Source organism: Anser cygnoides, chromosome 8 (assembly GCF_040182565.1).
Source record: "Anser cygnoides isolate HZ-2024a breed goose chromosome 8, Taihu_goose_T2T_genome, whole genome shotgun sequence".
NCBI classification, from domain to species: Eukaryota; Metazoa; Chordata; class Aves; order Anseriformes; family Anatidae; genus Anser; species Anser cygnoides.
In genome coordinates this window covers 18865182-18890158 of record NC_089880.1, presented here as the reverse complement: position 1 = coordinate 18890158, position 24977 = coordinate 18865182, and the positions used below count along the sequence as shown (strand labels likewise).

At 38.3% G+C, this 24977-nt stretch overlaps 2 protein-coding genes across 9 annotated transcripts; one reads left to right on the top strand and one right to left on the bottom strand.

Annotated features, from left to right (window-relative positions):
* The first annotated feature begins 46 nt into the window (after positions 1 to 46).
* On the top strand, positions 47 to 18952 carry SPATA1 (spermatogenesis associated 1). 6 transcript variants are annotated; one of them, XM_013177954.3, is made up of 13 exons: positions 47 to 1254; positions 2004 to 2110; positions 5745 to 5862; positions 7926 to 7979; positions 8075 to 8402; positions 8509 to 8751; positions 10545 to 10689; positions 10840 to 10900; positions 11844 to 11961; positions 12804 to 12929; positions 14737 to 14906; positions 16530 to 16628; positions 17584 to 18952. In XM_013177954.3, exons 1-13 carry the CDS (start codon positions 1219 to 1221, stop codon positions 17686 to 17688), a joined length of 1710 nt encoding a protein of 569 aa, XP_013033408.3. In that variant the 5' UTR covers positions 47 to 1218; the 3' UTR covers positions 17689 to 18952. The 6 variants fall into 6 exon arrangements, with proteins under 6 accessions (XP_013033408.3, XP_047915035.2, XP_013033409.3 ...); XM_048059078.2 differs by having other exon boundaries at positions 12765 to 12929; XM_048059081.2 differs by having other exon boundaries at positions 1223 to 1254; positions 5718 to 5862; positions 12765 to 12929.
* Positions 10116 to 24920, bottom strand: CTBS (chitobiase). Of its 3 annotated transcripts, XR_010833065.1 has the most exons (10): positions 24744 to 24920; positions 24367 to 24505; positions 23127 to 23335; positions 22290 to 22461; positions 21282 to 21379; positions 20420 to 20581; positions 19782 to 19963; positions 19073 to 19172; positions 16993 to 17098; positions 10116 to 16152 (listed from the first exon to the last, which is right to left on the bottom strand). XR_010833065.1 is itself a non-coding variant. In XM_013177957.3 (8 exons), the coding sequence occupies exons 1-8, from the start codon at positions 24873 to 24875 to the stop codon at positions 19145 to 19147; spliced, it is 1122 nt and encodes a 373-aa protein (XP_013033411.2). In that variant the 5' UTR covers positions 24876 to 24895; the 3' UTR covers positions 18779 to 19144. The 3 variants fall into 3 exon arrangements, 1 of the variants encoding a protein (XP_013033411.2); XR_010833064.1 differs by lacking the exon at positions 16993 to 17098; XM_013177957.3 differs by lacking the exons at positions 10116 to 16152; positions 16993 to 17098 and having other exon boundaries at positions 18779 to 19172; positions 24744 to 24895.
* Positions 24921 to 24977: the final 57 nt, after the last annotated feature.

Genomic DNA, 24977 nt, shown 5'->3' with positions numbered 1-24977 from the left:
CCGCCGGCAGCCGCGGGGTGTGGAGCGGGAAGTACCGGGGGCACCGAGGGCAGCGGGGCCGCCCGCCGGCAGCTGGGTGCTGGGCGCCGGCCCCGGGCCCGGGGCCCGCCGGGGAGCTGGGTGCCAGCCGCAGCCCTGCGGGGGTCACCGCCAGCTCGGCCTGTGCGGCTGGGGCGGCGTCGCTGAGGTGTCGGAGGGTGTCTGTGGAGAGACCCCGCAGTCCGGGAAACAAATATATATATATATTTATATATTTACGTGTACAATGGATTCAATGAGAAAATAATGTTCGTTCTAAGGTGGCAAGTCTTAGTGATAGTATCAAGCCAATTACTAGCTCGAAGCTGATTTTTAGAGGTAACGAATGATGTTAGCTTTACTATTGCGAGCTTGTTTGGCTCTTGACTACAGTGTAGGAGGAGATCAGTATTCTCTGCAGAGAGCGTCCAAGAGTGACCACTGAGCATGGAATGGCATAGGTGGCACATAGCAAGAGAAAATGTGACGTCTTGCCTATGTGTACGAACTACAGGGAGGAACTTGGGCTGTAACCTGCCTCATCTTTGCTTGGGAGTAACCGAGGAGAAGTGCTGGGAAGGTCTAGTCAGGTCGTTGTTGAGAGCTCATTGCTCCCATAGCGATGTTAGGGCAGAGCCCAGGTAGTTCATGGAAGGATTTCTCTGATGCGGTTGCCTGCCACCGCCAAGTTTCCATGGTGTACTGTGTTTGGGTAGTGCAATGTGGAATGTGCTGTGCATGGGTGGCTTGACTTCAGCGCACAAGAACTGACCCTTTGTCAAAGATAAATCCAGATCCTGCAAGAATCCCATTTTGTGTCTTTAGGTTCACAGAAAAAACTCTGCAGAAAGTTATATACAGCTGAAGTACTTCTGTGGAAGGACAGAAATGTTAAGAGGAAGTACTCCAGGGCAGCTCTGTCGGAGCTCCAAGGCAGTGATTTAGCAAGTCACCAAGTTACTTAGGTGACACTGCTTGTGTAGAAGGTGTGGCAGAGACTGTTTGTCTACAGTGAGCTGGGAGACAGCACAGTGACAGCTCTGTGACTTCCATAAATGGAAAGAAGATAATAAAGGAAATTAATGGAGTAACTTCTTCAGCGACAGATTGTCATGAAACTCATTCTCAAATAATGTTTCAATCAAAAAGAAAATTAGAAAGCCCATCTGGCACTCACTGTGATCAAGTACAGCGACCGGTATGTCATTCAGTCATATGAGACCTCAGACATCCCAGGTGAGAGGTTTTTATATTTCTGCTTAGAGATTTTTTTTTTACATTCCTTAAATAAAAATTAAAAATATTAAAGTAACTGCCACTGTACTGTATCTAGGAGACCTGAGAGGAAGAATGTACATTTAGCATAGTATGTATAATAATCCTTCTTTTCTAGTTTATATTTAGTATCTGAACAACTGAAGAAATACTTAATACAGCGTTATTTGCATGGCTTCTAGTTATTGGCAGTGCTTTTCAGAAGTGTGTATCATCCTTGTCAATACCATTTGATTTCCACTATAAGTAACAAGACCCTGACATGAAGAGTCCCACAATGACCACTGGTTTGAACACGCTCTTAGTGAACTACTCAGAGCAGGCTTAGCTTTTCTTGTCGCAGACGTTTCCAAGTGCACTTCTGTGCTCCGAGGTCATTAATATTATTAACTGTCAGAAATACTTTGATATTATTTTCTTGCTTGTGCTTTCTACTATGTTTGGATCAATCTTTTATGGCTTAGCAGGTCTTATGAGATGAACAAAGGTAGAGTTTTAGCTGAAGTATTCTTGTATACATGATATACGCTCCAGAGGATGGACTGTTTTTTCTCAAGATGTATCTGTTGCTGTGACACTGACATACAGCAGGGAGCACAGGCTCTCTTTTTGCTCATTTCCATTGTTGAGTTTGTTTTGGTGTGATTTATTTCTATGCTGTCAGCTGGCATTCAATCACAAATTGTTATGATAATCTGTTCTTTATTTAGCTGGTGGAGCTCCATGTTTTTTATGTCCCAGAGGAAGTGTGGAACTTCAAGCTGAATACAGTTCCTGTGGCTCTTACTAGCAAGTTCATCTCAGCTGGATTTATAAGGTGAGTATAGTCAGGCCCAAATGTGATAACACTTATAAAATATCTACCTGGTATCACCTTCACATTGTCCTTCAGTCGTTTAGTCTAGCTGTTGCATAATTACATCTGTCAGAAAAGATTCTTCTCTAATCATCTCCGGAGGGTAAGTGGTGCCCACGTCTCTCTGGGCTGTATCAGGCCAGTGCCGCCCTTGATCTAAACCGCTGTAATGCACTTCCAGAGCACTGCTAGTATTGCTGCAGATCAATTCATGTTGTAAAATCACAGTCGTATTTTTTCTGTTTCCTTGAGCCTGATTATCAAAATCTTGAATTCTTTTACTCAGTGGGCCGACTTTGAGATGGAGTGGCTCAATGAAGATGGGAAAGCCTGTCACTGAGCCATAGATCTAAAACAGAAACATTATGTCCATGCAATTGCCAGCATATCTTCTTTCTTCTTCCACAATATTTCGGAAAGGTTGTCTACAACATGTGCTATGTGGGCTCTCAGGTAGCTATCAGAGCACTTTGTGGAAGACTACCCAAAGGCCCAAACCTGGCACAGAGAGCTGCAGTTTTCATCTTTGATAACTTTAGAAGTTTGGTTCATACACCTAAACGCTTGACTCACAAAATCTGTGTGTATCTGGTAAGGTAAGAATTGGCAGAAGAAAACAATCAAATAATGTAAAGATGTGTGTTGAAGCTGAGGTTTTATATGCACCTCATTTGCTTCTGTGCAAAACTTGTCAGCTTAAACTGCAGGTTTTAACTCACTTAAATTTATGCTTGTATTGTCCCCATAAGGCGATATATCGTGTAGCTGAAAAAATTGACAGCAGCTGGATATAAGCATTTATGGTAGAATGTATTCGTTCTTGCCGCTTTTTTTTGTTGAAGGACTGTACAAAACCAGATAAAGTTCATGCATCTATTCTGTTTGCTGTACTAGTCGCCAGCAGAGGTGCAAAATACATAGCTGGATGGTAACTTCAAATTGTTTCATATGACTGGACATCAGTCACCGCCTGTTGCTCTCTGGTGTAAATTTATTTCGCTAAGGCTCAGTTCTGAGACATCAGCTTAAATTAGGATTCTTACTGATTGCAGTGGGTTTATAGCTCAAGAAAGACATGCATCTGTTAGAGTGCATCCAGAGGAGGGACACAGAAATGACCAGGGGGCTCAAGCACCTCTCCTGTGAAGGCAGGTGGAGACAGTTGAGGTTGTTCAGCCTGGAGAGGAGAAGGCTCTGGGGAGACCTTATTACAGCCTTTCAGTACTTAATGGGGGCTTTTAAGATCGGGAGAGGCTTTTTACCAGAGCCTGTAGTGATAGGACAAGGGGTAATGGTTTTAAACTGAAAGAGGGCAGATTTAAATAGATAAAAGGAAGAAATTCTTTACAGTGAAGATGGTGAGGGACTGGAACAGGTTGCACAAAGAAATTGTGGATGGTCAAGCTGGTTAGGACTTTGGGCAACCTGATCTAGTGAAAGGTATCCCTGCCCATGTCAGAGGAGTTGCACTATATAATCTTTAATGGTCCCTTCCAACACAAACCATACTGTGATTCTATTATTCCATGCCTGGCTGGGTATTTGTTGCTTGCTAATGAGTGTTAAGTAATTAATTATTCTGTGGGCGCTATGCAGTGCTGCAGTACATTAGCATTAGCAATAATTAACACTGGGCCAGTGTATCACTGTCTTTAAAAACAAAATATATTTTAAGAATCTTCTCTTATTTTAACCTGAGAGAGTGAACAGCAGCCTTGCTGCTACTAACCATGTCTGGACGTTGTTGATAGCACCGTCCAGCCAGCTTGGCAGTCCTAGTACTCTGTGAGTCAGCTGAAAAAAGGATTCCTCAATGTAAATACAGGCCACTTCCATTAATCATGAAATTAGAGGAAAATATTAAGGACGTAATCATCTGCAGCCCTGGGTTCTTGTTCCCATGAACTTGATTTCTCAGCCTCTGTGATCTTTTATTTACTCCTCATTCCTCACCACAGAACCCATACTTTTGTTACTTCTAGATGAGATTGCTGAAATGAACTCTAGTTTGCATTACTTTTAAAGGAACACCCTGAAGCAAATGACTGGATGTGACTAGTCCTCTATTAGCCTGTGGCAACAAGCAAGAAATATGTTATTATATGTTCCTAGCAGCTGCGCTAGCAAACAATTTTCAGATAAATTTCTGTTGTGCATCTCAGGTTTTGTGTACCTAAATGATTTTCTCCCGTGATAAATCCTCATAGTTACATAGATGTTTTCCCTGCTGCTCATACGTACCTCAGATTCAGATTTCTTTGCTGGTTTGGAAGGGTGTGAAGGATGTACAGTTTTAGAATTGCTTCTGAAAAAGCTTGCATTTATTGGGTTTCAGAAAACAGTTCAAGGGACATACCTTCTCTGTGGCATGAGCTTGAAAAAATGATAGTGAATGAGATGTATTTGAATTACAGATCATCTCTCTTATCGCATAAGACCCTGGAAGGATGTGTATTGAATTATGTATCCATCTTTCACGTATTTCTTTATACATTTGAAATAAATGGATGACATTAGGACTAGCATCTGTAGCAAGTGTGGGCAAAAAGCATATGGCAAAGAAATAAACAGAAGATAAATGTTCAGGGACCAGGCAGCGAGGCCTGGATGTGTCTAAGTGCCGAAGTTGAAGGAACAGCATGACCTTGTCCATACTATTTATTGAAAATGGCATGTACTATACCCCAAGCTATGTCTGTGCATTGTCTGAAGAGCGATAGCTGGCCTGGGCCAAAACCCTGCGAGCTGTAGTGTACTAACACTTAAGCAGCGTGGGTGATTAACAGTCTCAGGCCTGAGTTTGTTCCCTGGTTTATTTTAAGTGGCAGCATAGGAGCAATCAGAACTGCTTATGTTGAGATGCAGACCTTTTGTGTGACTCTTGCACATTTGGTTTTATTCTGCGGAGGTGCTTTATTCTATGATGATTTTTATACTGAGCTTATTACTTTGATATTTGCATGCTTTCCAGTAGCAGATTAAACGATGTCATTCATGTTTGCGTCAGCTCTCTCATCCCCAAACTATGGTAAAAATGTTCACACTACAGCGTTTGGTTTTGATTTAAAACACATTTGCATGTATGCATGCACACACCCTGCTATAAATTTGTGTTGAACAAAACAAAACCAAAGGAATGTGCTTGGCCTCCTCTAGTCCTTACTGCTTGAAGGAGTATGTTCTACAGTCCTGGCCTGGCTCTCTGAAACTCTGTCACCTGGATGGAAATGCATGACTGTAGTTTCCAATGCTTTTGTAATTCATCTGCAGATGAGCAAGAGTCTTTTTCAAATTTCAGGTACTTTCATATTCTCCCTTTGTTTGGGATTCCTAAAACGTAAATATTGCTAGCTGATGTTATGGCAGCCTTTGTAATACAGCCTGCCATAGTGTGATACAATGTTCTAACTCTACCACACCAAAAATCTCTGACCTATATGTAATTGGGTTCCGTTCCAGGAAATAGTTCATAGTTCCCTTTTTTGTTCAATCTTACCATGCAAGCCAGCCTTTATATAACATTATCTTCCCCCTCTTACTAACTAGCCAACATTATTTGATCTTGCAGATGTATTAATGAATAACAACATTCTAGGGTGTCTCCTCACATCACATTAAGAGCGCTACGGGAGAAGCTTGGAGAATACCTGGGTGGAGTTGCAGTTGCAGATAAATTCAAATTTTTAAAATGCATTGGGAAAAAGCTAGCAGTGGTAAGTTAATTTTTTTTTTTTTATTCTTTAGTGTCCTTCTGCTTTATAATACAAACTACAGATTTAGTCCCTGTAGATTTGAAAATATCACAAGAAAATAGAGATGAATTTAGGAGCATGCTTAGTATTTGTTTTGAATCATGTTGGAGAATGAGCTCTTGTCAGAACATCTACTTCCCCAAATACAAATGTGCAGCTGGACAGGTATATTAGAAACATCCTTTAAAGCATCAGATGTAATTAGTTGCCATTCAGTGGAAAGATGCAAGCTTTGATAGGACAGTAAATTAAATATGACAATTCTAGTTGCATAAAAAAATTCCCCTGAGGTCATTATTGTCAGCACATGATTAGAAATATGGCTCTTGAAGAATTTGCATTGGGAGCTGAGTAAGCCAGAATTCCTGTAAAGGTTCCTGCTGTGACATGTCCAATAGCCTTTAAAGATCAGTCTCTGAACGAAAGCTTCTCTGATGTACATTTTTGTTCCATGAATCAGTCCAGTAATAGAGCCTGAGGAGGTTTATGTAATCAAAACACTGCATCTCTGAATCATAACTGTTCCTCGGTCTGATTCTCTATATATTTAGCTATCTTACAAACTATCAAGATTAAATAAATCTGAAAATCAGACCGATTGAAAGTGCATTTGTGTAATACACAAAGATTTAAGTGATATACATAAATATAAAAGACTTTTTTCTCAAGTTTCTCATGGATTTCAAAATTAATTACAAGGCAGAAATTTAGTGGGGTTTTTTTTTTTTTTTTTTTTTGTAGACAATATCACTAAAATTACCCATGCAGAAAACTAGGAAAAGCAGGTAGAAAAACATAGTCAGGAATTTAAAGACTGTAGCACAACCTAAATCTGAAAAGATAAGCAAGTCTTCAAAAAAAATTTAGATGTTTTTAATTGGATGATAGTAAGATGGTAGATTTTCTTCCCCACTGATAGTTCTGAGGTAAATGGAGAAAATTTCCAGCTCCCTTGAGAATGGCAGGAATTTAATATTTTGCATTTAATAGTAAATGAAATACATTAGTAGATACAAGTGAAGATTTTTAGCAACAAATTAAAGATATAATTTTAATTTGGGGGATTTAGCATTGCTTGATGTTTACTTTGTGACAAAGGGTAATGTAAGCAAGCAAATAAATGGTTTATTTGTTGTTTAGGGTCATGGTAACCTAATTGAGTTAAATCTCCATGACCAAATATTTGTTGAGTTTGGTTTTTTACTCAGTCTTCTGTTTCACAACATTGACAATGTAAACAGTACTAAGAGTGGTAGCCTGCTTGCAAGTAAGGGTCTTTAAATTAAAAACATAAACCAAAACCAAGTTCATTTTGCTCTTCCTTTTCTTTCACATAGCTCATGTCTATAAGTGTGAATCGATATCATTGTGTGACCATTATTGAGAGCAGCATTTGGCCCCATGTTTACTGCAATTTCATTACTTAAATGTAAACTCAGATTATTATTACTATTTTGTATTGGAGCACATCTTTCAAACATACATTGGTTATCTTAGATTTTGTACTTTAGGATGACTGTTGAAATCTGAAAGTGTATATCACAAAAAAAATACCAAGACAATAAGTACTAGATGATATAGGACAGTCATTGATTTTTTTCTCTACTTCCATCAAATATTTTGCAATGTTTTGTCAGGTGAATAGAGAAAATTATGTTAGACTCATCATTTCTATTCAGATTTGACTTGAAGCGACTTCTGGCAAAGGCAGTTGAAGATTTCGTTCTGCTGCGATTGTTGGATCAAGTCATTTGAACCATAGGAGAAAGTGCAAAGGATAAATAAATTTATTCTGTACATCCATATACTTTTGTGTGTCTGATTTAAATTTTGAAAAATAGGCAAAATAGTTTCAGTGCTATGTCAGAAAATAGAACAGCATTCTATGTTCCTTCTTCCCCATCAAGCTATTACAGAAGAAAAATGTTGTATGTAAAGATGATGATAGAATACAGAATTTAAGTGACAACATTATTGGTAAGAAAGTATTTTTTTGTTTACGCTTCTGTTCTTTATCTTCCAAGGTAAAAGCAAATCAAGAAACAGAACTGGAACTGAAGTCATTTGCTCCCCCTTATGTATGTATTTTATGGCTTTTAAGCTATCATTTTCAGAAGCTTTTTACATTGGAAGTTTCTTCTTTTGTGTCTGGTTAATATACTGCATATTTTAGGCACTGTATCCTGAATTATATTTATTACCTGGAATGGAATACTTTGAAGATGTTTATCCATTATCATCATCAACTGAACAAAGACGTCACTTTAATGGGGAAGCTAATAGGTATGGTCATGGATCGAGACTACCCAATCTTCCCCAACAAAAAAGTGAAAAAAGCAGACCATTTTTAGAAAGCATGCAGAGCAGTCATCAGCTAGAAAATAAGGAAGTGCACAGTCCTGCAGAATGGACTGAGAAAGAAGCTGTTCCAGTTCTGAACGCAAATCATGAGCAAGACTACAACAGGACTGCAGAAAAACAGACACAGTTCAGAGTGAAAGGTAAGTTTAACGAAGGTAGCAAAGAAGGGTGATGGAGTAAAATAACTATTATGGTTAACATTTACAATAAAATAATATTTTTTTCCCCAAATCAATTATTATGCAGATCAAAATGGATCCAGTGGATCTCTCTTCACACCAAGTCATTCAAATCCTGCAGATCGAGGGTCTGGAAAGAGCTGTATGCTGTTACAGAAATCCCAGCAAAACCACCATAGCGAGGATCAAAAAGAGCATAATACTCCTAAGTGGAATGACAAAGCCAAAGGAAATGCTCTTCACATAAACCACAGTGATGAACAATGCCAGACTAACCAACCACACCAAAATCGCATGAAATATCAAAAAGGTATAGTGTTCATTGTCATCTTGGTGCTAAGCCGAGATTTTTAGAAAGTTGGCAGAGTAAAGCTAAGTTTAAAAAAAAAAAAAATCTGTAGTTGCAATGTAAGTTGGAATATTGCTGTCAGAACAGTATTCTAATTTTTAAAATAATATCTTTCAAAGAACCATGGTTTTTACTTTGGATGAGTCATTCATTATCATTATGTACTGTTGTAGGGAAGCGCTTTAATATAGTCAATGCATTTGTCTGATCTTATTTATATGGAAGCAAATTACTGAGCAGCTACTGTAAAGATTGGAAGATAATGATCCCATAATTCAACAGCAATTTTAAATGGGGAAAAAAAAAATCTTGTTATCAGTAAATCAGGGAAAGTAATTTATTCACTTCAACTTCCATGGTTATCTTATCCATGCCTACATTACTACTGAAGGGAAAGTGCTTCCTCCCCTCCTTCCTATACAGTGCTGTTTTATTTATGTACTATTGAACAGTGGCATTCCTAAAACTGAGTGGTAAGAGAACTCTTTGAACAGACTGCAGTGAAAATGTTAGAAGAGTGTGGAGAGGTTTAAAGAACACACAAACTAGCTAATAGTTGCGTGCCAAAACAGCAAATGTAGTTTGAAAGACCTCTATTAACTACTACATCCTTTAAAATGAAGTATCGTAGGGATACTGAGGGCCATTAAGTCTCTGAACAGTTACCTAGTGCTCTTAATATTCCTAAATTTCTAGTAATTACAAATAAATGACTGAAGTGTTTAAATTGGATTGACCGCTGTTAAATTAGCATCAAAATGATAACATAAAATGTTTTTCAGGAAATACTTTTGAAAGACAAATCTTAATATTTGAGTATAATTTTACATTCAATGTAAAAGGGGTGACCCTTGTTCTATCGCAAATTTCTAATGAGGAATTCTTAAATGAGGCAATATTCATTTTTTCATACATATGGGCACCTTACTGATTTTCTGGATATCCAGTACTTTGAGTAAGAAAACAAAAAATGTGATAATTTGATCTGAGATGTGTCTGAAGAGTGTTCTAGAGAAGGCCTTCACAGATGACTTTTCAGTAATTTCAGTTTCCATTGATAATCCATCAAAACTAGCTTTGTCCCTCTATCATCATGTTAACTGAAGTCTGAGACCACATATATATGTATATGTATGTATATATAATGTAATATATATAATATATATATATATGTATGCATGTATACCTAATATTATATATATATAATACATATATGCGTATATATGGGCATATTTATACAATTAAGAAGTTTTCCAGAACTTTATTTTGAATGATGAGGAATGTAGAATTTTGTAGTTTAAAGTACAGGCAAAGTCTGTCAGCAGTTTTCTTTTGAAACATTTATTGTATATAATTTAAAGGAGATAACATTCAAATGCAAAACATTTTGCTGTCACTTTCTTTGCTGGCTCCAGTTTGTAGGATATCTTCAGGGTCTCAAAGGCAGAAAATGTTAGAGAATTATTTTAGGAAAGGAGAAATAATTAAATGATTTCATTACCTGTTGTCATGTTTCCTCTACTAGTTACCAGAATTAGTTACATACAAATTCTTGAAACAAAAGTAGATTTTTTTCCCCCTTTATTTCTTTCTTCTGTTACTCACGAAACCTTTCATTATCCCAGATATAATCCTATTTATCGATTGACTCACTGAATTTCTAATACAGGCTGGAAAGTCCAAGTGTTGACAGTCAAAAAAGTGTAAATCTTGTGAGTGTAATCTGTATTTTGATCATCATTATCCTATCACAGAACTAAACACAAAACTCCTAGTTACAAACATGGAAAATAATGACCACAAAAAAGATACCAAACTAAGAAGAGACAGAACACGGGATTCTGGAAATCTTGAAATATTGGAAGACCAAACCACAGAACATATACGCAGAAACCAAAGGTTAGTAAATAATGATTCTGATAAAAGAATGGATAATAATAATTCATAACAAGAAACTTATTTTACATACTTCAAATAAATGAAAGGAAAAGGAGAATAAACAGTATCATTGTGTGAATTTTTCACTTGCTTCTTTGATTTGCTCTTTAGCTTGCTGCAATACAGAACTAGCAAGTCTGTAACTGGTCCTGGTGAAAAACTGGATAATCAGGTGTGTTTTTCAAGGTAGCATATTCTTTGTAATGTGGAGCAATAAACATAGTCCTCCACCTAGAAACTGGCTAATTTTGTAAGGCAGGTAACTCATTAGAAATACGAAACATGCAATGTAGATTTTAGAGTAATTGAGCAAAGTTAATGTATGCAATGCTGCTTTGGAGATTTGCTAATGAGAAATCAGCTGTATATCTAAACAATGAAATCATCAGAAGTGATACCTCTGGTTATCGTTTAATAGGAACTATGTATACTGTATCTATCTCAGTCTTATTAACATTAGCTTTTTTAAATTTATTTTTTACAGTTTCTTGACAGCAGCATTGTATTGGCTGTATCAGTGACATTTTTATAATTTCGTATTTCCAATGGGATAAATCTTAGTCTTATATGGGATAAATCTTCGTCTTAATCTCAAGCAAAACTTCCGAGAAAAAAAAAACTAAAATTATTTAAAACATACATATGGTATAGTCATAGTATCTGAATAAGAACATGCTTAGGAAGACAGAGCACCCACATGCAATCATACAGCATAACCATTGTCACTACTAACTGTCACCTGTGAGCTATTATAAACTTTGGTTTAGAAATGAGCAATCCAGCTTTTGCTAACCAATGAGCCTGACAGCAGTTTTCAGGCCAGTCATTCTTGGTCTTACATGGGAGTGTCAGTACTCTGTGGAGTTACGGACATGGACAAGAACATTTAGCAATAGTCTGTCTTTTGGTCCATGTATTGTTCTCTGCAATTTCAGTGTTCTGACTCTGTTTGCAGATGTCCATCTGTTTGGAAGTTTGTACAGAATAAAAGAGATTATATTCAGAATTCCAGTATATCCTTCCCATTCGCTCAGGCCACTTTCAAAGCATATGTTTAATGTGACTGTTCAGGATTATAAATTATGTACTTGTAGTTTTGTCTTTTGATCCTCTAGGTAGATGAGAACAAGCAAAGTCATCCTACTTGTCCAAAAGAATATATTTCACCTCCTAGTCCGCCTTTTCTGTCACTTTCTGTAAACCCAGCTCAGGTTCCTGCAGTTCAGGCAGAAAGTAAGTATGTGCTTCCAAGAAATTTGTGGGGAGTTAACATTTAATCAAGACTGAACAGTTGATGAAGACAGAAATACTTACTTTATGAAAGAATTTGTGCATATATTTATTCCCAGGATTGTTACAGATTTTAATTTGTATTTGGAAAATTGCAGGTATCTAATGTTGCCTGAGTTGTGCATAGAGTATGGCAGAGGTTCCCAGTGCTAGAAGATTCGTCTCGTGGACTTGGGGGTGGAAGGTGATAAGGAGGGAGTTTGGGTGAAATACTGTTAGCTCACATGAGAATACAGCAAAGATAGTCACTTGCTGAGGATCCTCAGCTAGCGTATAGCAGAATAGTGAAAAGGGAGGTGACTGACCTGTTGTTGCAGTCTAGTTAAAGTTTGAGCTATTATAGGCTTATTAACGCCTATAGTTTAAAGAAAGATTTATATCACAAAGTATTTTGAAGCAAGAAGAAATCCTCTGGAGGCTTTTTTGGCTTGATGTTGCGAGTTTTCAATTTATACTACATACATCTCAATAGATTCTGAAGCTAATTTTACTGACATGCTGCCTAGGCATGTAAAAGTGTGTTTATTTGTTTGTGTGCGTGTATAAATGCCTGGATGCATGCTGGGATTCTCATTTTCTTCTAATGCATCAGCCATTTCCAAAAGTCGGAAATAGTTTATATTCAGAAAAAAGTCAGAATAGTTTATTAAAATAAAAGAATTTCTACTGCCTGTTCTGACAGAGTTCTTGGCATGATCTATGACGGGTGCATTACAAAAATTTTGATTGATCCTTCCTACTTACAGTATCCAGATGCTTGATAAATATAATTATAATATCTTTAGAAAACAAGATGGTAGAACAATTGGAACAAATGAAGAAAGACAGAAGGCACATGGAAAAAACTAGAGAAGAACTTGTCAAAAAAGCTAAAGGGCTACTGGAACAAAATAAGCTGAGGAGATACCATGGTACATTTTTAATTTATTTTGGAATTTGGAATGATTGAGAAACAACACTGAAACCAGTGTGAAAATGTTTGTCTCTTTGTCAGTAAGCTTAATTACAGAGAGCGCAGTTGGCTAAGCAGTAGCTCTGTGAAATCTTATTTGTGTAACAGTATGGTAGAAGGGTTGATAAGTCTCTTTCCACTTTTTTTTTTGTGGCAGTCTTGTAAGTCTAAAAATATCCTGGCTTTTATAAGCTGTCCAAGTTGTTTCCTGTGTATATACAGCAGCCAGAGCGCTATTACTGGCCATTTTGCTGTTTGAGGCTCAAGAAAATTGACGTATTCTAAAATTGCCTTTAGCTGGTGCTTACTGAGGTTTTACTGCGTTGACAGGGCTATGTTCCAATTGGCAGCATAGTACTTTTTATTTCTCCTATCTAATAATTCAGCACGTGGCATAGTCGAGTTTGACAAACCTTGTTTTTTAACACAGGAAGTATTTCATTGAAATCTCACTCAGATTTTCTTTGTAAAATTATTTTCAAGTTTATCCTTAAGCTATCCTCCTGAAGTCACATTCCAGTTATACAGAGATGAGATTTAATTACATTGACATTTTGAGAGCACTCTTTGTACATAAATACAGCTGAATCACTGGCAATCTCAACTATTATCTGTAGCTTTGTCAGAAGGAGAAGACATGCCAATTCTTCCAGTTATTCTCTGAGGGCATGGCTATGCTGTGCTCTGTAGTGGAGTGAAGTTGTATTTTAAAAAGGGAACTTGGCCACTTGGAGTGAATCTGCAGTAGCATGGAGCTGCAAGGCAAGCTATGTTACACTGCTGAGATTAAGTCCTGAATGGCTCCTATGATGTTGTCTTAAATTATGCTGTTCAGTTAGGTAAACAAAAGGTTATTTCACAAGAATTTAAACAGCTTCTGCAGGTTCTTTCAGGAGAATTTGTACCTCTGAATTATTTTAATGAGACCTGTATAGTTTCAGAAGTGAGTGCATTCACAAACATGTTTCTTCCCAAGGTATGAAGGGAAGAGCATATTCTGGAGACCCAGCAATAGTCTGTATTGAATTTCATCCTAAGATTGCCGTGCTGATGGTCACTCTTGCTTACATGCTGTATAGTGCTCCAGCAGCTGGGCTTTTCTTTTTTTTTCTTTTATTTTTTGGTAAGTTTTTAAGAAGCAGTTATCCTGCTTTCTTAAAATATGCCTGAAAAGAAGGAATAATTTAAGACGCATCACAGAGTAGCAAATGTATGTGGCAGTAAGACTGCCACACCAGATATGGGGTATGTATGCGCCAGCCACTGATAACACATAACAACATAGCTCAAGGAATCATGGTTAAATATAAATAACTGTTTCTCATAATCTTGGGACTTCTGATCGAAATTTCTTGGCTGTGCAGAGCTCAAATTCTGCGTAAAGCCTTTAATGCTGCTACTGCAAGGACGCTGTGGACTTCAGACTGTGGTGGGCACCAGTCTCAACAGGTGTGGAGCACCTGTGCAGCTGAAGGCTGCAGAACTGCCACGCCAAATGAAATGTGGGGTTTGGACCCTGTGTTTTGTCTCAGTGGACAGAGAGCGCTTTATGCTGCAGGTGATTGTGTGAAAATTCTACTGCATTTATAGAGACTGTCATTTTAACAAATATTTTCATGATTTTTTTTTTTAAAGAAACTTACTGCTAATTTTTAATATGCGCATTGGCCAACTGAGTCTTGTGAGATAAGTTCATCACTACTGTCTTCAACAGACCTTAGAATAAGATGAACGAGATCAAACTGTATTACTGTTTTCCTTTGTAGTTCGCGAGGAATGGAAAAAGAAATACTTTGAAACTAAGAAGGCTACGGCTTCACTGGAGGATGTTTTAAACAAACTGCGACAAGATTTGGAGCTTTACCACCAGAAATTACTCTTGCAATTAGAAGCCAGAGATAGCCGAAAACAACCGAACAGTATGACAAACTTGAAGGTATGTGCCTAAATTATTTTTTTTTTTACACAATGTATTTTTTTGTATAAAACATAAATGAAAGTAACAAATTCATCATCGATAACTTCTAAACTAGCTTTAATAGCCAAATACCCCTCAATAATCTGAGGTGTGGCCACTACAGAATTACCACATTCCATTCTTCTCAAAAAGACTGAAGAAATGCTTGAGTCTAAGCATTTTTAATCTTTCTGCTTTGTGTTTGTACAATACCTCCTCATTACAAACTCCCCTTTTGTTTCGTATGATTAATGAATTGTTCAGTTCTACATTATTCTTCTCATCTAAAATTTCACGTACAGAGGTGATGAATTCTAATTGTTTTGGGGGAAGAGACACCTCTGAAGCTCTTGGAGGGGTTACACCTGACTTGTTGTGCAACTGTGAGTCTTGTGTTATATTGCTGGTGTCAAATTAGGTGAAGTTCAAAGAGGAATTAAAAAAGAAAAAAGATAAAAGGGGAAAACACCCTTCCCAATAGTTACAGCTGCTAATTTTTTTTAATGCATTCACAGAAACAAGTCTGGTTACAAATCTGAAGCTAGACTAGGAAATTTATAAACTGGTGGAAGTACATGTGGTGTCTTATGCTTGTATCTGAAAGGGGGGAGACAATCTAAGATTGTACGTTATATACAAATGTGGATTATTTGAGATAATATATCTAAAATATAAAAATATGAAGTGTTCATATTACATTTTTATTACAACCTATGTTCAAGTACGTTAATGCTTCTTTTGGGGGGGGTGTCAGGGTTTTTAGGCCTCCTTGGCAGGGCACAAGGAGCCTCTGTACAAAGGATGTGCATAACTTCAAATGCATACAGCAGTTATGTATTGGCTAGCACGCAGAGATGACAGCCAGGCCTTAATGAGCTATGAGGCTCATTAATGAGAGCTATGATCTCCACCCCTCATAAGCGAGGTGAGGAACTGCTGCTGGCCAGTCAGGCAGGACGAGCTGGGCACTGGGGCTCTGGGGAGCAGATCCCAGTGCTGCTGAGCTCTGTCCTCCACCAGCTTTGTCCACACTGGTGACTGAATGCGGTGACGGGTGATTCCTCAGGAGCCCCCCACCTGGTCCGACTGCCCAGCCTGCTTTTTTCCTTTGTGACTGTGTACCTTTCCAGGGTTTCTCTGTGGTCTCAACCAGGGAGCTAGAGTCTCTGTGGTGTAGCAATCTTATCAATCAGTGTACTGCCTATGGGAGAAGGTGATGCTAAGCCTGTAAGGAAAAAATACATATATATTTGAAGCGTGCCTTTTTATTATATGTAGGGAGTAGTCGTAAAAGTTAATTGCAAAACAACTCGCTGTTAACTCAGGAGATCTGATCTGGATCTTAACTTCCCAAAGTAAGAGAGAGTGGAAGAACTTCCACACCTAGGGGAAGTGGAAGGGCTGGATGGTGGTTGAGGAGAGCTGCCCTCTGTTGGGGAGCAGAGTCTTGTTTGCAGAACAAGATGCCAGGCAAGCACTGAAGACTAGAAGAAAGTAGAAGAGCTGGAAAGAGTTTAGAGAACTGTTTCTGAGTGGTGAAGTAATAATGAATGAAGAGGTATCTTAATGCTCAACTTAAGTTTTTGTTGTTGTTTCATACAGAATAACAAAATCATCCAGATTACTACAGTGCAGCATGAACTTGATCAACTGAGGAGGAAGCTGGATGATACAAAAATGAAGCTCATAATAGAAATTAAGGTACTCTGCAATTATCCTAGTGAGCCTTTTAATTATAAAGTGGCAAAACGTTACACGGTATAAAATTATCTTTCTAAATATTAGATGATTTAAATTATAGAATTGCTTGGGTTGGAAATGACCTTAAAGATCATCTCGTTCCAACCCCCTGCCATGGGCAGGGATGCTGCCCACCAGATCAGGCTGCCCAGCGCCTCATCCAGCCTGGTCTTGAACACCTCCAGGATGTTCAAAAAATATTTGTTGTACAGTTTTTATTTTCAAGTTTTATGGTATTACTTATCATAATTAGCACTCAAGCCTAACTACTCCAAAGAATTAGTTTATAAGATGATTTTTGAATGTATGGCATTCAAGTACTTACATTTTCAAGGTACTATGTTGCAATCTTTTTCGTGAAATTCCCATTCCACTCTGATGGTAATTAAAGGAGCATACTATGTGAGGTACTGGTGAGTTGCACACCATGGCTAAGAAAAAAAAACGGTATAAAGGAAAAAAAAAAAAAGGAGGGAATGGTTCTCCGAGCAGACAACAGTTCTCTTCACCTGCTTTATTCCATACCACTGATGCCTGTGGCTCCCTTAGAAAGGAAGGTGATGATACAGGCCTTCACATTGGATAGCCATTTAGCTATGAACGTTTGAAACCTGAGTCTTTGCATCAGATTGCCCATGACCCTGTTTACTGTCTAATCTAGGGTGGGTACGCTTCCTCCAGTGTGTAACAAGGAATGAAAAGAACAATGAATTCCATGGTTGTCTCTTAAAAGCACCAAGGCAAACTGCTAGAACTAGGCTATCTAATTAGACATGTAAGGTTTTAAAGATGAAAGATGTATCCTATATTCAGGAATCCTGTATAAAATTCAATCTTAGTTATGTAAATTCATATGCATGTCAACTCCAAAAGCTTCATTAAATTACAATTCCTTAAATGACTGGTTCTTCTGCAGATGAGAAAGCAGGCAGCATCTGATTTACGAGCACTGAGAGCAGAACTGACACAGAAGAAGATTCATTCAGCTTTAATTCTCCAGTCTGGGAAATCAGGTATTTAAGAGGATGACTCAACTGTAACATCTGTGAAGTCTATAGAAGTCCTATAATGTATATAGAAACTTGGAATTTCAGAGCATTTGTTTATACGTTCTTAAAGTTCTCTTATAAAAAGACATCAACTGTGTAAATGTGGAATTTGTATACTAGCCCACTAAGGGACTGCAAATCACTTTTTAATCTCACTGTTAACGAAAGGTTTATCAGCTACTTGAACATACAGATTAACTTAGTTTTGGTTTAGACACATTACTAAGTTATTTTAAAAGTGCAGATTAGTGAATCATTCAATTTCAGTATGCTGATGTTCCTTCATTAACAAAATACCTATTAAGCAAGTAAACCCATAATCTAAAACCTCCTGTTCAGATTTTTGGAGCAACTATTTAATTTTTTGATAAATACAAATACATCTTTTCTAGAACTCTAGCAAAAGTAATCTTTATTTAGCTATTTACTGAAGTCTATTTTTGTCATTATAAGTATACTTATTTATAAATCAGTGTATTACTACATTCTTAGTTATGGAAAAAAAACTCTCTAGTTCTTTCAAATCTAGTTAGTTTTGTTTCCTCCCTCACAAGAAAGCTGCATCAACATTAGCTTTATTCTCTAATTAGTGGAAGATGCAAGCTTTGTCTTGACTAAGTTGTAATGATGATCTTGGTGCTATTTCCGGTACTGCATGCTCTGCTTTTCTTTAAGTTCAAGCATGTGCATGTACTTACATAACAATTCTCTAAAAATAATCAGAAACTCTTCTTAGTCATTTTTTTCTAGATCTGTTTGCTTCTTTGAAGTTCAAGATGTTATTACGTTAAGTAGAACAATAACTTGCTAGGAATTAATGTCAGCAAAAAAGCTGACAAAGTTGTATTTGTTACTGCAAGTGAAACCCTGACGGGAAATCAGTAATACTGGAAGAAACTTATGCAACTTTTCAGAGGACTGACTTCCAAATGTCTTGAGTCAAACCACCCTTTTTACAATCCATTTTTTAAAGAGAAGATTTAGCAAAGGTTTTCGTGCTAAGTATTAAATTTAGTATTAAAAGAACAACTGCTTTTGCTCATTTCAATAATGAATCCTATGTCTCGTAGTTCATAATTGTTTTATTTAAGACACAAGAGTAGGCAATTGGCTACTGGAAAATCTGAACCGATTTTTTTTTTAAAAGTCAACTTTTTTGATGTCTCAATTTGATCAAATATACCTATCTCGCAGTCTAGCATATGAACATAAATAGTAGTTATATGTCTTATAAATTCATCAGTTTTTCCTAAAAGCTACAGACCAGAATTCTAGTGAAGAGCCCTCTGATTTACTAAGGGGGAAAAAAAAAGTATGATGAGAACTTAGTAGGTTTCACCTTCTGCTTTTCATCACCTGTAGTATCAAGCAGTCAGATGCTCAGATCTTCTCCTCGGCAGTCATCATCGTAGTGCTTTTGGTTCTGTGCTATTGCTTTATGTTGGTTTCCCAGTAACTATTTAGCAAGAAAAAACAAACAAACAGAAAACTGACTACATATGTCTAATTAAATAGTTTAATTAATGGAGTCACTTAAGCAGGGCATAGGTGCACTTCAATCTGGTTGTGAAACAGTTCTGAGAAACAATGTAGGCTGTAAACCATGGAACAAGTAATGCATAAACAGACAACGCTTTATCAACCTTAACAAAGACAGTGTTTTACTGAATAAAAGAAAGTCCTGTAGACAGCAGTCCATCTCTCCATGCATCAAGCAGCCTCAGCAGAGGACCATTATTAGATGACCCCTGTAAATTCCACTTGGTCTTACTTGTTACCAGATACATTCTAAGTTCAAGCTTTAACCAACCTGCTATGGTTGTGAAAAATGAAAAGGGTGAGAAGTCTTTTAAAGAGCACTGCTGAAGCAATACCGGAACTTTATGAAGAATGAAGATAAAGCCTTCCATACAAAATAACAAGATGAATTTGACCAGCTCTCAAAGTTTTGATTGTAATCATGGTATGTTTATAAAGAAAATCTGTCACATATTATGTGTCATAATAAAAAATCCGATTTTCATAGTTCTATATCAAGTGATTCACAATTTTATATACTTCTTACAGTGTCAGGGCTTGCCACATTGCTTCGGTTTGTTGTTCTGCTGCAGCTTCCCTGGAATAGTCAAGACTATTTCCATTCCACATGCCAATGCCCCTTAGGCCTCTGTTCTTCACATATGCCGCTTTAAGAGAGATGCTGCGAGGGTCATCAAACCATACTTGGTGGAACTGACCAAGAGAATCCTACAAAAACATGTGAACACTACTGTCAGTATCTGCCTGTCTACAGAAATATGATACATTAAAGTTTGTTGAGTTTTGCTTACACTTTCTATTCAGTGCAGCATTTCAGAATCTGTCTTAGTTTAAATCAGTCATCAACATCAGAAAACTGTAACAGTGAAGAATGAAGCTATAGGATTTCTTTGGCCAAAACACCCTTTTTGACATTACAGATTTCCCCTCAAGAAAATTGTGGTGCAATGAAAAACTGTATTACTCCTGTAGCATTCAGTCACTGCACCCCATTTTCAGACAAAGAAATTCAAGAGATGAAAATCTGGCCATCTTTTACTACATGAAAAAAAAAAAGTAGGAAACAAACTGAAAAATCCAACCCTGAAAACTTCATAATCAAAGAACTATGGTTCATAAACACATGTCCACAACATGCATGGTGTCTTGTAAAGGGACACATACCTTGTATTCATAAAACGGAGACTTCTGTACCTCATTCCATAGCACCCCTGAAATAGAACTGTTCACCTGCTTCATTATTGCTCCGTAGGGGACCTGACGCCCTGCAGCATCACTGCAAGGAGCCCCACGGAAAGGTATTTTGGAAAGGGAACAAACATGATCCTGGAAAAAAAAAACAAAAAACAGAGTACAGGAGTTTAACATTATGTAGATTTAGTGAACTCCGAAATAGCAGTACAGCCAAGAACAAAGTCACAAAAACCCCAAATCTTCAACTATCTGTGCTAGACATGCTACTTCCAAACAGAAGTAAGTTAAACAGATTTTGTTCAAATTGTAGTACCACAGGATTGGATTGCCCTCATTCAACCTAAACAATTGTCTTATCTTTTCCCCTTCCACTTTTAATTCCCTCTTAGATTTTTCTTAAGTGTAATGTCTTTTAAGACTCCATGATTTATCCATAAACTGCTCTACTTTAACAGTCATAGTTTTGCTATTGTTTGTTACACCTGATCTTTAAGCAGTGAGCTTAATCACTGTTGAGAAGGCAGATAAAAGTGTTGTAGTGCCTTTGGACATCACCTCTTCTCATACAGATAACATCTATAGCTCCTCAGTGAAATATGGTGCTTGGGTATTATAGGGTTCAGGTTGCCTAGGGGGAGATAAAAAGCCCTGTTTGGTAACACACTGCTCATCAGTTATCAGCCAAGGAAAAGTCTTGAGTACCAGTTTTAAGCTCTTACCATCAGACCACAGAATTTCCTAATCCACAAACAGGATCACTAACATCTAGCTGGCTCCTTCCAAGGAAAAAAAGATTAACAGTATGACTGCAAATGAATAATCTTTATCTTACCTCAGATAAATTTAGGCAGACGTAATCATAGCCATACCAGGGGACGCCCATCACAAGCTTCTTAGGATCAATGCCCATAGTAATGTACTCTTCATATCCTAGTTTTGTAGGAAATAAAATGAATTATTGCATTTTTCCATGTTTTATATTCTTGCAACTAATCTACAGCCAGAGCCAGCACAGGTCATACATGATCCTAGGACAGAAACTAAAGTGCAATTTCTTTACCTCCCACCCACACAGTCCTATATTTGCTCTATTCAGATCCTATAGATTTGCTCACACATTCAGTTGTCCATAGCAGCTTTTGCAACAGTGCTGATAAGCACTGACATATTTATAATAATTCAAACTTCATCAGTAGGTATTTCTTAGAAAGCAAGAAAAAAAAAAAACAACACTAAGTGCTATTTTAATCAGGATTCATTCTCATTTGCCTCTCAGCTCACCTGTGCTGACAGCTCCTTGTGGGTCTATGTAGGAAAGCAAATCAGAGAACTGATCCAAATTTAAAATAACCACCCTCTTGTAGTCTTATTTTTAAGACTGTCAGTTCCCTAATCCAACTCACTGTGAATGTGCATGAACAGCTGTACCAGCCGAAAAGAAAGATGGGAATGCACACAAGAGACTGTTTAAACCCACACTTGCCAAAGGAAGCTACAGCTTCAAAGGAACCCGCACGGTTCACAAGGATGAGACAAATGTTGCAGGTTCTTTGCAAGCCCAGGCAGACACCTTTGCTTTGGCTGCCTTTTGTCATTCTAAGTCTTTTTCACAATCATAAGGGCGAGACGACAACTTTACAAGTAGGAACACACAGTTGCTAAAAGTCTATCCATGGTGTCATAGGGATCTGCAATACTGGCTTCCCACCAGAACAACATGTTATTTGAGGCTGCTAGAAAACCTTAATAAAACAAAAACACATCTAAGAAAAGACAATCTTTTCTAACCATTCATACAAACAGAAATATTCCAATTTCTGAAGAGGCATTCTGTCCTTACCAATTAAAGTCTGAAGGTAAGGAGCGTTGGCTTTTGCAACACAATCGGTCCAGATCTGGCTCTGTTCATCGTAAGACATCACAAATAAGAAATCACAGGCATCTGCAATCCCAGTGTAGTTGTAGCACCTTTTATCTATGCATGCAGGGGACCAAGCCACATCAAATGTTACCTGAAAGAAAAATGCATGTTAGTAGCGTGTATGGCACTTAGGCACTCTTGTTTTATGGTTAAAGAGCTGTAACTTTTAAAGAGTATTTCCCTAAGGTTGCAGAATGTTCAGCACATGGTGATACCAATGAAGTATATATGTATCAGCTGCTCAGCTGATAAAGCAAACATCAGGTAATAAGCTGCCATTGTTAGTGAATTCAAGGCCTAAGATGCTGTTTTCCTGAGTTATTTCACTATTTACCACATAATTTTAAAACACCAAAGAAATTGTAACATGAAAACCATCTGATCAAAAACAAGAAGCATGATGCAAATCTTTAAAACATCAATAACCAGCTTACTAAAACATTAGGAAGCTTTTTCACCAGATGGCCCTACTTTGAAAGAGTCCTTAAGCCATACTAGTAACTGGCAGCTCCCCCAGCAGGGCAGTAAAACCGTACCTGCAACTCTCAACAAAACCCTTCTGCCATTTAAATTCACGTAGGTCAGAGTGATTTTCATGATAGAATATCATAGCTAACATTCATAATTAACCACTGATAATAGTATCATGCTTTTGATTTGCATTTTTTTCATATTCATATGCTAAACAGCATTCTCAAAACTCCATGTGTTTCATGGAGTTAAACTCAATGTTTGTATGAAATACATTTTTATTACCTGTGATCCTGGAATCTCTCTGTGAAAAGCATCTGTAGTTTCTTTAACAAGCTCTGTCAATGCATAATATTCAGGGGAGGTTTCATTGACTTCTTGCTCTATATCTATATTAATTCCATCCATATACTGCTTTTTGGCAAGGTCCACCTGTTGGGATATCCAGGCTGTTCTTTTAGCAGGATCAACAATTTCCTTAAGAGGTACATCACCTAGACAAGAGGTATTCAAGAGTCAACATAGCATGTATTTGCATCACAGCAATAGTAAGGAGGAAAGATTTGTCTTTACCAAGCCAAGTAACATAACCAGAAAATAAAACATCCCCACATCTATAATGGCATCTACTTAATCCTGACACATACGTGGAAAATAGAAAGGGCTTTTTTTTTTTTTCAGGCATAATTTTGAGAATCCTTATCAGAAGAGATTACTAAACTTCTTTGAGACAGTAGTGTTTAAATCAAAGTTGCTTTTGGAATTTGTTTTCTACAGTTTTAAGCATCTCCTTCCTTCTACTTAATAATCTTTTAGCCACTCTAAATTTCCTTCCTTGAGGTCAATTGACTTCCAGTATTTCCACGGAGCCAGAGAGACTATGTCTTACTGCTTAGAATAAACATACTTATACATTTAACCTTTGTTGCTCTCCACATTGTGGTCTTTGATTCCGTTTCTGCCTCATCAGATCCAAGACTTGATTACAGAACATATGCATAGGTTGACCCAATGGACTTGTCTTTCTAATCAGCATTTGTACACAGAGCTCCTGAGCATTCACGTTTTCAAACTCAATCACATCCTAGCACACAGGGATTAACTGAAGTGAAAAATACTAAAAATTGCTTACAATCCCTTTCCTTACCCTGTCCTTTGGGTATTGTGCATAACATCCAGAACACAGACCCAAACAACTGTCTTCTACAGCTTTTTTCTTTCCTCCAAGCTCTCCTGCGGCTGTGAAGCTCCCCGTTAGTGGAGATTTTTTTAGACATCACCAGAATGGTTTTGTTATTACTGTGACACAAGCCATCGCTGGTTTTCTTTTTAATACACTGAGTACCAGCACATGCAAAATGCCAAGGTATTACAGCCCTGTGTGCATTATCCTCTTATTACTTAATCCTCTTACTTTTTTAACACTTCGTACAGCAGTGGATGTGAAATGTCAAGGTATTCTAGTCCTATGCACGTTATGCTCCTATTGACTTATAAATACCCATATTTTGATGAGTTAGCCCACCTTTTAGCACTACCCTGGCGCCTTTGGAATGAGCGTGGCACATAAGCTCTGGATCGTATTTCCCGAAAGCTGCCACAGTTGTAATTTTCGACCAGTCATAGGATTTCCAGGCATTCTTCCCCACATCGAACACAAAGACCTAGAGGCAGGAAGAAGCCGTCCCATCAGCTCCCAACCCTCCTCAAGCTCTCCTTTCCCCACCCCTCACACGAAGCCCTGCGGCTGGCAGTGCTGCGGGTGGCGAGCACACGGCCCAGAGCTGAACCAAGCCCCCTGGGTGCGCCCAGCCCGCCTCGCCCCGCACCGGGGGAGCTCCCAGCACCGCAGCAGCCTCCCTCCCCGCAGCCGGCCCTCCGGCCACGGCCAGCCTCGCCAACCTCGGGGCCGCCGGTGCCCGTGACGGGCCGGCAGAGCCGCGGCTCCCGACAGGGGCAGGCTGCGGCTCCGGCACCCCCCAGCAGCTGCAGGAGGCCGAGGGGCAGCAGCCACCCGTCCCGCGGCCCCCCCATGCCTGCGGCCTCCGCTTCCGCGCCGCGCCCCGGGGCAGGGCGGGCCCGGCCCAGCAGCTCCGCCCCGGAGGCCGCAGGGCCGGGGCTGTGTCCCCGCGGAGG

What these genes read in the sequence shown, in the direction of transcription:
- SPATA1 (XM_048059078.2), top strand. Translation starts at nt 1,219, where the DNA reads ATGTCATTCAGTCATATGAGACCTCAGACATCCCAG. An exon ending in TCCTGCAGTTCAGGCAGAAA is followed by an intron (nt 11,962 to 12,764) that starts GTAAGTATGTGC and finishes TCCTACTTACAG; the next exon opens with TATCCAGATGCTTGATAAAT. An exon ending in AGCTCATAATAGAAATTAAG is followed by an intron (nt 16,629 to 17,583) that starts GTACTCTGCAAT and finishes GTTCTTCTGCAG; the next exon opens with ATGAGAAAGCAGGCAGCATC.
- CTBS (XM_013177957.3), bottom strand. Translation starts at nt 24,875, where the DNA reads ATGGGGGGGCCGCGGGACGGGTGGCTGCTGCCCCTCGGCCTCCTGCAG. An exon ending in CGCCAGGGTAGTGCTAAAAG is followed by an intron (nt 23,336 to 24,366) that starts GTGGGCTAACTC and finishes CCTCTTGTCTAG; the next exon opens with GTGATGTACCTCTTAAGGAA. An exon ending in TCTGCCTAAATTTATCTGAG is followed by an intron (nt 20,582 to 21,281) that starts GTAAGATAAAGA and finishes TTTTTTTTCCAG; the next exon opens with GATCATGTTTGTTCCCTTTC.